Genomic DNA, 10,427 nt, shown 5'->3' on the forward strand with positions numbered 1-10,427 from the left:
AGCTCAACTGTAAGGCATACAGTGAGATAGGGTATTTAGTGCCGTTGCGCCCATCGCTCAAAGAGCACTTCGTCATCTGTAGCGCTTCGCCAGAAACGAGCACTACAGATATCGTCCACATTGCGGGTATACGAGAGCCACCTCGTTGAGCACATAGACGAGTGCGATAAACGTCCAACGAAATTTCTTGTGGGACCAAGAAACGAGCTCGAAGGGCTTTCCGTGCGGCAAGCCCAGCTTCCGTAATGGCCGGGACCCCGATGATGTAGACGCAAAACGATCGAGTTTCCGCGTCCTTCGCTGTCAAAGCGGGATCCACCGGGCAGAAGCCAAATTCCACACGAGGGTCAGTGACCGACAGTGAATGGGTGCGCATCAGAGCCGCCTTACGGACAGCTTCCAGCTGCCGCCTCTGGGACTTTTCAAGATCATTGGTGGTGACACCACGTCCCTCAGGTGATGAGAGGTCAGGAAACGGACATTGGTCGGCAAGGCGAGAGCGGGGCTCGCTTCACGCCACTGGCGCAGCTCGCCTTCCTCGTCATTCCACCCGGGAAAAGGAGTGTCAGACTCGTAGTCGACCACCTCCACATCCCTAACGAGGTCAGTCGTCACTGATAGCGTGCGCGGAGCGCGACGCTCGGGCTCATCGAGCCTAGGATTTACTACCCTTGATGCCGCGGACACACGGTCTGACATGGCACCGCGTGTGGAAGACGATGTTGGGCTCTGCCGGTGAGCGCTGTCGGAACCAGCGAGACTTGGAGACTTCTGTGTCATTGAAACCAGGTTCATTGAGCACGGAAGTCGTTTCGTTTCAACGCCGTGTCTAACGAACACGCAAGCCTCGTCGAGGCAATAATCAATTGGAGTTGTAAATTTTAATGGGGGAGAATATAACGGGGTTACACATAACCTGGTAACAGGGGTGTGTGTCACACCGGATGGGTATGGTGTGACCAGATCCAAACAAGAATACGGTACGGGGCCGGATAGCCAGTAGTTATACATGTATTTAGATTTTACTATATATTAAAGAGATTTTATGCATTAAAAATTAGGCGGCTTTGCCGCAGATAGGTATAAAAAAGTCAGTTTTGAATCAAAAAGGGAGAGTTAATTAGCCTTGGGTTAAGGCAATAATTACTCTTGAAGTAAGCGGATCGCGATCCGCTAAACGCGTACTTGTTTTAAATTTAAAATGAAAAGTTCGTTGACCTAACTTACGTTTTCTCTCAGCGAAAGAGCTACGGCAGCTTCGCTGCACTTAGTAGCACTTGTAGTCAATCTACGCCAGAGTCGTTACGACTGACCCTTTATGAGGATGGGCATTTTCTCCTTTTTGCCCCAGGGCATACAGGACGGGCTGCAGCGGGGCTGCCGTAGCTCCAAGGTCACCGACGTTACGTAGTTTCAAAAACCAGTACGAGTGTAGCGGAACGCAATTCGATACCTATAAGAGTACTTAGAACCTTAATCAAAGAAAGGACGCTTTTCCGTGTAATATAAAAAAACTGTTCAGGATTATTCAGTTGCGGCAGAGCCGCTAAATTCTAAAACCTTATGCTCTTCCAATTAATATTGTAAGACCAATTAATATGCATAACTACTGGCAGTCCCGTCACGAAGTGGATTCTTTCTGTAGCCACACCATTGTGTGATTACACCAACGTGAGTAATCCACACCTACAGACGATCACACCATCTTGTGTGACCCGTCCTTCCATACAGAGGTACGTGTAACCCCATTACACTCTGAACCATCAAAATTGTTAATACCCGCAACTTGAATATTACTGTCACCTCATACGAGGCTCGCGTGTCCGTGACACCGTTTCGTTTCTAAGAACATCCTTAAATATTCTCCGCTCAATGAGCCCTGTGTAGATGGCACGAAATACCACCAGCCTAGCTTGTTCCGAGGGTGCCCGCGGGCAAAGCCCATCATTTTCTTCTCTTCGGGATGCATCTCCGGTCAGTACGTCCGTGGCTTCACGAAAAGCACATCCCGAGCCCTCGCCAAACCGAGCGTCACAATCTGCGCCTGCCCCGGGTGACGGATTGTTATCGTCGAGGATTCGGAGGATGTAGACTATGAGTCGGATACTCCTTTCCTAGCGAGGATGAAGAGGTGAGCCAACGGCGCGACATGAGCCCTGCTTGAACCTTGCGGACACTGTGCCCGCACCTCGACCTCTCGACTTTCGGAAGAAGTGGCATTGTTACCAATCGCCTGGACGAGGCATAAGAGCAGCAATTAGAGGCTGCCCACAGGGTGGCTCTCATGCACTCAAATCCACGTTTTGTTGTAGATCCTCATGTGGAATACGGCTTCCGCTCAAGCGGCTCCTAGCCGTCGAGCATACAAATACACCACTTCGTGCGACGGCGGAGCGCCTTGCGTCTTCTAAAGCGGAAATTGTTGGACTTCGTGCTCAGAACCAGTTGCTGGTTTAGCTTCTCGGTGGCCGAGCGCCTTTGAGTGCCGTTCTGGCGCCAACGCTTTTGCGCATACTTGCGCCAGATCCCGGTACGGCTTAAGCAAGCCCACATGAACCACGAGGTGAGTGCGCATTCATCTCGGAGGATAGGCAGTATTTACGCAAGGCCTCGCTTGACCACGACCTTAAACGGTCCCATAAACCGTGAACGGAGCTTTGTTTTAAAGACAGCAGAGACTGCATGTGGAGAAAGGGTTTAGCATTTCATAAAACCAGGTCTCCGACCTCAATGTTATAAATATTGTCTCCGCTTATTCCATCTGCATATTCTTTCAGCATGTCTTGGCTTTCAGCCATCGCATTGCGAACGTGTCGTATAAAGCTCAGTCTGGTAGGCAGGAAGTCATCGACTTCTTTACGGATAGCGAGAGAACTGACATCAGCTAGCCGTTCGGCTGTTCCGCACCCACCAAGCCCTGAGCCATGGGATGGTGACGTCACTGGGGCGCGAGGACTAACAAGCCCGCTCACTCAGAACGGCGTGTAGCCGGTAGATGAATGCACTACACTGTTCATTGCAAACTCTACGAGCGGCAGCATGGCGCTTCAGCGCTTTGATGTCTCAGCGCAAACGCTGCGAAGAACGTCTCGACGACGCATTTCACGCGCTCAGTTTGACCACCGGTCTGCGGATGGTCTGCTGTTGACATATCCGGCTTGGTGCCAAGCACCTTGAAAACGTCGATCAAAAATTCTCAGTGAAGCGTGGGTCTCTGTCATAGGCAATTGACTCCGGGAGTCCATGTTGTCGAAAAACACGATTCACAAACAGCATCGCTAACCAACACCGTCGATGGTGTCCGGTACTGTCGCAAGATAAGCCATCTTGCACGAAGGGTCCACAGATACCACCACATCTATGTTGCCCGCCGAGCCCTTTGGTAGGCCAAACACAAAGCCCATACCCATGGACTACCAAGACACGGAGGGTACTGATATCTGGTCAGCAGCTCCGCCGCATTCGAAGAAGGGTTATACCCTTTGGCACGTCTCACACGTGCGCAAATATGTGCTCATTTATTTGTACAGCTTGGACCACTAGTAGTGGCAACTCACAAAGTTGTAAATCTTTTCACGACCGAGGTGACCATTAAGTGGGTTGTCGTGGGCCTCATAGAGGATAAGGTATTTCGAATTCTTTTCGTGAAAAACAATTCGTAGCCTATTCGCCCAGTTGGTGCTACAATACAGCAAACCTCAAAATCCATTATTCAATGAATATCAGTGCAATTTGTGCGCGCAATCGCGGCGACAAATGCTTGTCCGAGTTACCAAATTCCTTGCTATCAAAAGTCTGTAGCAGCGTCACGCACGTGTCACCACCCGCGTACGCGGCGCGGGTCAAATTCGTCACAAACGACGTCATCGTCGTGACAAGAGCAAACTCATGATCCGGTCTGCGTGACAATGCATCAGCCAAAGAATTCCGCTTTCCTGGCTTATACTTCGCCTCAAAGTTATATTTTGCAAAGAAGGAGAGCCACCTGGCCATCCTCTGCGAGAGGTTGGGCGACTGAGTCGCAGTGCGCAATGCTACATGATCTGTTTAGATCAAAAACGACTTTGAGTCAAGCAGGTACACCTTAAACTTGACAAGTGCATACTTCATCGCAAGTAATTCCTTGTTGTGAATTCTCACCGCAATCTTAAGCTGGCGAGATTCAAACGCGATTACCCGACCTCGCCCCTCGACGCCTGCTTGCAGCAGTGCAAAGCCGATGGCAAATTCCGAAGCGCCACAGACGACGATCGGGGTTGATTGGTGCATTAAGGAGGCAGTCTTTGACCCTGCCAAAAGACTTCCGATGCTCGGTGTTTCAACACCGTTCTTTTCTGAAGGAGATTTAAAATTGGCCGTGCCATTTCCGCATAACTTGCACTATACTTGTGCAAGAAGTTGGCGAGGCCAAGCATCTTGCGCAAGTCCTTTAATTTCCTTGAGAGCTGGTCAGTTTAAAATGGCCCTGACCTTGGCAGGATCCGCTCGAAGGCCACGCTTCCAAATGAATTACCCTAAAAAGGGGAGTTCTTCCGCGCCGAAGATGCACTTATCGGCATTAACATACAGCTTAATCGTGCGCATACACTCCAGCATCGCTCTCAAATGGACGATGTGGTTTTCCTCATTCCTCGTCTTGTGCCCCGCACGACTGTGGGCGAAGATGTCGCCGAAGTATGTTTGTGCATACGCTGGTGGGACTTGAACAATTGCGTCATAAGACGACTTAATGTTGCCGGTGCATTTGACGGTCCTTGGGACATCACCAGCCACTCTCAGAGCTTGCCGCTTGAAGTTTTCACCGCTGTCTGCGGAATATCACTCGCTCATGAGCAATTGGTAATAGCAATCGACCAAGTCGAGTGTGCTGTACTTTGTACAGCCAATCGTATTGTTTTAAAAAACACTCTCTCAAGAAATCGGCGTCTACGACGGAATGGTGGCAGGGCTGAGCTTATTGTAAGCGTGAACGATATACCAATTGCCGTTCGGCAACCAGACACAAAACGTGGGTGTCGAATGGGAGACTTGCTTTCTCCATTCCTGCGTCGTGCTTCGCATAGAAAAAGGTGTCAATGACGTCACACTATTCTTTGGGCAGTGGCCATTGGCGTGTGACGCAGTATTTGGTTCCCAGAACTAGGTCGATCTCATGAGGCACACCTCGGCCCGGTGGTCCGACGGCGGGTCTTTGGAGACGACGTCTTGAGTTTCCTTTGCCAACGGATAGCGCGGATCCGAGGGTTCCCTCAAGATTGATGATCCACTTCGATCGTTCAGCACCCTCTTGGTACCCTCCACGACAGCTTCATCCAGAAGCGACGACGGGATGATTCCAGCTTCCGGTCGTATAATGACCACTTTAGAAAAGCTGCCTGCCTTCATGGTACCGCCAAATTCTTTGAACGATATCTAGTTCAGCTCAAGAAGAGTTTTCAACCACGGGGTGACTTCGCCGTCTTCCTCCCCCGTCAAACCGTTGACAAGGGTGAATAGCTGTGCGTTATCGTCTACGATAGACACACCCTGGGTCAGGGTCGACGCTCTGCGTCTTGCAGATAATATACGACATTACCGTCGTTCAGTGTTAGCTCCACTTGCTCCACCGGAGCCTTAATGATATTGACAACATCCGACGAAGTGCTGCTAGCTCTGTGATCTTTGTCCAGCGGGTAACGTGCCACTCCACGCGCATCTGAAAGGTCTTGCCCAAGATGCCTTGGACCTCGTTCGACAGTGCCATTCGTGGCATGCAGCGACTGCTTCAAAACATGAGCAGTGCCTTTTGGATTACGTACAGCTAAACGATGACCGGCAGCTTGGAGCTCTGTGCACTCTTTCTCAGCATAGCTGAGATCCATTGGTGTATGCTCGCTCGATGAGCAATGAGGATATACATTCTTACCGAGTCGTGCCGACTTGAAGTTGCATTCGGCATTTAATCCCAATTTCATTGCTTCTTCAATAGAAGACAGTTTCTTATAAATGATTTCCATTCTGGCCACACCGGTGTGGAGGCTTCCATTATGTTGGTCACTGTGGCCGCCTCGGGCTAGAGAATTACCTGCCATACCGGCGATGAGTTTACGCAACTCTTAAACAAAATCCACCAACTCCTTTTTGCCCTGCCGGGCGGCAAGGAAATGCGATCGCACGCGATATACCTGAATAAGCGGCAAGAACACTTGTAAAAACTGCAGCTCAAGATCCGTATAGGAGGGACACGCCGCTATAGCCGAAGTACCGCACGCCAGTGCCCATTCTCGCGCTCGACCTCCTAGCTTGAAGATAGCTAGCGCCACGCACTGTTACTCATTCTGGAGCATAGAACGCAATATCCATCTCGACACCTCACACCCGGAGCAGGAGATTCTCTCCATCCTTACCCTCAAAGGTCTTAACGCTCGGGAGGAGTCATCCGTCGTCGACGGTGGCGTCATGGACGCACTCGACGCCATCATCTTCTGCTCTAGGCGCTCTAGCTGAGCAATTTCACAGCTCGAAAGTACCTCTAGACGCACGCTGGTCGATGCAGGTCCCTGTGAAGCGAAGCGTTGCGCGCCCTCATGGCCAAGTAGAGACAATCCGCTTTTTTAGCCTGTCCCGCATGTCCTGGGGCAGATAAAAAAGCTGCTCCATCCTCAAAGAGGATCAACCTTAACGACTCAGGTGTAGATTGACTTCAAGTGCTATTAAGCGCAGTGGGGATGCCGTAATAACTCTTTGCTAAGAGGTAGCTCAACTAAGGTCGGTGACTTTTGTTCTATACTTTGAACCGGTACGAATGTAGCGGATCGCAATTCGCTAACTTCAAGAGTACCAACCACTCTCAATCCAAGGCAAATTAACTCTTTCGTCTAAATGTAAACTGTCTATCTGCTTTTTTTGCGACAGCGCCATCTATATCTCAATGTATAGGTTTTTCCGAATTAAAATAGTAAAACCTAATTGAATTGCATAGCTACTGGCAATCCCGCCACGCAGTGGATTCAATGTATGGTGTAGCCACACCATTTTGCGGTCACACCATCTTGTGTGACCCCCTTTTCATACCTGGAATGTGTAACCTCCGTTACACTTCGTACCAAGGCTAGAGCATCAGTCGACTGATACAAGTTAGAGCCAATGGACACCATGTACAACTCCACGCCTTTTAGCAAGTACGTCCAGCCATCATATCCGCACTGGAAATGAGCGTCCTCGCAACAATGGAAAGTGTTTCAGTTTCGAAGCCGGGTCATTTTGCTAGGAACTGCAGAGTGTCTTTGCCGAGTTAACAACAGACACAGGGTGCTCGTTCGGATAACTATGGACGCCTTAACGTATCGATTCAAACACTCCCTAGGGCATGAAACGGCAACGATCAGTAGGGGCATGACTCCCAACTGGGCCCGTGAAGAGTACTGTAGATGCTGCGAATACACAGAACGCTGGCTATAACGTTCAGGACGCTCATACAGTCTCCACTATAAGTGATAGTAGTGTAAGGCAAAGTGCGACTTTTACTATCCAAGAAGTCTGTGTAGATGGTTTGAAATACCACTACTAGGTTTGATTGACACTGGTGCGTCGAGCAACCTTCTCGAGCGCAAGTTAGGACTGGGGCCAGTCAAATTTAAAAAGAGAAATAATCCAAAGAAAGTCATTTGCTTGGCAATGAAATTTGAAGATTTTGTGGTAAAGACGAGTATATTTTTCTCAACCTTGATGATAAGCTTTGAATCATCCTAGGTATGCCATATTTGAAGCGTAACCAGCCTAGCATTGACAGGATAAATATGAAGATTGAAGTCAACAAGTCATGCAGGGCTAATCACCGCTTCATGACTACGAGCGACATGGTTTGGGCGGATGCATTTGTTGAAGAAGTGATAGATTTTCTCAGTGATATTGTGGAGTGTGATGCCCCACCATGTTCGCAGGAGAAAATTCAAAAGATTAATGGTAGTATGAGGGATAGTGGGAACAGAGGCAAAAACCCACCCCGAGAGAAAAATAAGAAGTTCACAAAAAAAAAATTGTCAAGTATTTTGCGTGCCTCTGCTCAAGGGATCAGATGTTTCGACGAAGAAAGTGATCAAGAACAAGATACCCCAAGCGAGTTTGTAAATGTTGTGGCCTACAACGAAGAAGGTGACGTCAATGTTATCCGTCACGTGAAGATTGAAAATCCTCCATGTTCAGTCAAATTGAGCTTTTAATTTTCCTTGCCGTTGATGAGCAAGAACACGCCGAAGTGTAGCCTGGCAAAAGGCAAAATATCGTAATTATCCGCGATTGTCGAAGAAACGATCGACGATGACATCAATACTGGTGAAGTATTTGATGAGAGACACGGAAAGAAAGGTTTGATAGGCAGTCGTGGGCAGCTTGAAGCTCAAACCCCCGTGTATGGAATAGTCAAGGGATATGCTGATATAATCTAGACAAGGTGCCAGAAGAATTGCCATCTGACAGAGACATTCGTCATGAGATTGCGATACTTCCTAGTACGAAGTATTGTATCGCACGGCATTGACCGTTGTAAAAAACAGATCATAGCGATTGACAAGTTTTTTGCGCAGCCTCAGAAGGCTGGTCATGTTCGTGAGTCCAACCTTCTCTGTGAATAAAGCCAGATATATTTATCGATGCGACCATACCTGTCCAGACTCCCGTTCCACGCAAGGATATGATCCGTGCAATCATTATGAATGATGATTTCTATCAGAAACAAATGCGCAAAAATGATATACCACTAACTATACTCAGTACCCCCAGTGGTACGCTGTAGGAATGGTTAGTGATGCCACAAAGTTTAAGGAACGCCCTCTCGACTTTCAACAGAATTGTCACGAATCTTCCTCATCCATTGAGAGAAATTGCTTCGAGTTACTTTGACAATATGCTCGTTCATATTAAGAAAAACGGTTGAGAAGTCTGATGTTGATGTTCATCTTGATCATCTTCGTCAGGGCTTCCAAGTCATGCGACAGAGTAAACTCTAGTTTAATTAATAAAATGCATTTTTCGGTACCAGAGATCCCCGTTCTTGGCTGCTTTGTGGGCAAGAATGGCTTTCGTTTAGATCCAGAGAAAGTCAAAGATATCAATGATTGGTCTGTGCCAAACATTGAAAAACAGCTGAGACAAAAAGGCATGACCAGCTATTTGCACAAATGCTCGCGCAATTATGCAGCGTTAGTGCAACCCCTAACAACTCATTCAAAGTCGAACGCTGAGTGGGAATGGCCGAAATATCACCAGGCGGTATTTGCTAAAGTGAAGAAGAGGTTGAGAGAAGCTCCTGTCCTTTCGATTGCAAACTACGATAAGCATTCTCATGTGTTTTGCGATGCAAGTGATTATGCCATCGGTTGTGCGTTGATGATCAACGATGATAAGGCTCTAAAGATAGTTGTTATGTATCGGTCGCGACAACTCTGGCCCGTGGAACGAAACTATCCATTTCATGACAAACAGCTTCTAGCAATGAGGTACGCTTTGCTTAGTTTCCGGAGGGGAGCGCTTTTCAATCTGTATGGATCATGCATTACTGCGTACGGCAGTAAATACTCCTCACTTATCGCAAAAAATGGCTCGATGGTTTCCGTCTTATTGAGTACAGCTTTGCTGTACACTACAAGCTAGGCGAGACGAACATTCTGGCCGATACGTTGTCAAGAAGTCCGAACTATGAACAAACGTCCCGGAGCGAAAACATGCACGAGTCATGTCGACAATGCAATGATGTTTAGACGATCGGTGTGCAAGCTATGACTACAATGCGCGAATAATTCTCGACGGATGCAAGTCTGATGAGACATGTCAGGACTTGTCGAGGAATTTCAATGACCCTTCCGACAAAGCACTGCAAGGTCCTCCGTCTTGTACAAGATCGCGTGTTCACCGTTTAGAGTAGACGACGGATTTTTGTACTATGCAGCTGAACACGGGGTTACAGCAAGAGCTGTTGTTCCAAATAACGAAGGTTTGCGTCATCGTCTTTTATAAGAGCACCATGACAGGCCATCTCGGACATACAAAAACATTTCTCAGTCTTTCCAGACATTACTATCGAACACACACGTATGAGTGGGTGCGCAAGTATGTGAGGACTTGTGAGATCTGCCAGAGAGTGAATTCATTGGGTTCCAGTAAGGACCCACTTCGGTCGTTGGCAGTGCCGACTGACAGCTGGAAATCTGTGACTATAGACTTCATATTCGGGCTTCGCGTGACACACATGGACGCATCCTTGTATTAGAGATACAATTTGGACAATATGGTACTTCTTGCGCCTAATTGGATATGATCTCTGCCGAGAAAACAATCAAGGTCTTTGCAGACGCTATTCTCCGTCTTCGTGGTCTTTCTGTTGAGATTGTGTCTGACCTTGACACCCGTCTCACGTCAACGTTTTGGCGTGACTGTTTGGACTATCGGGC

At 48.2% G+C, this 10,427-nt stretch overlaps 1 protein-coding gene across 1 annotated transcript; it reads right to left on the minus strand.

Moving 5' to 3' along the window:
- Nucleotides 1-5,531: 5,531 nt before the first annotated feature.
- PHALS_02314 (uncharacterized protein) lies at nt 5,532-5,996 on the minus strand (the record flags this gene model as incomplete). Its single annotated transcript, XM_024716790.1, has 1 exon — nt 5,532-5,996. The coding sequence occupies one exon, from the start codon at nt 5,994-5,996 to the stop codon at nt 5,532-5,534; it is 465 nt and encodes a 154-aa protein (XP_024582353.1).
- Nucleotides 5,997-10,427: the final 4,431 nt, after the last annotated feature.

Source organism: Plasmopara halstedii (genome assembly GCF_900000015.1).
Source record: "Plasmopara halstedii genome assembly, contig: Scaffold_1878, whole genome shotgun sequence".
In the NCBI taxonomy this organism is placed as follows: Eukaryota; Oomycota; class Peronosporomycetes; order Peronosporales; family Peronosporaceae; genus Plasmopara; species Plasmopara halstedii.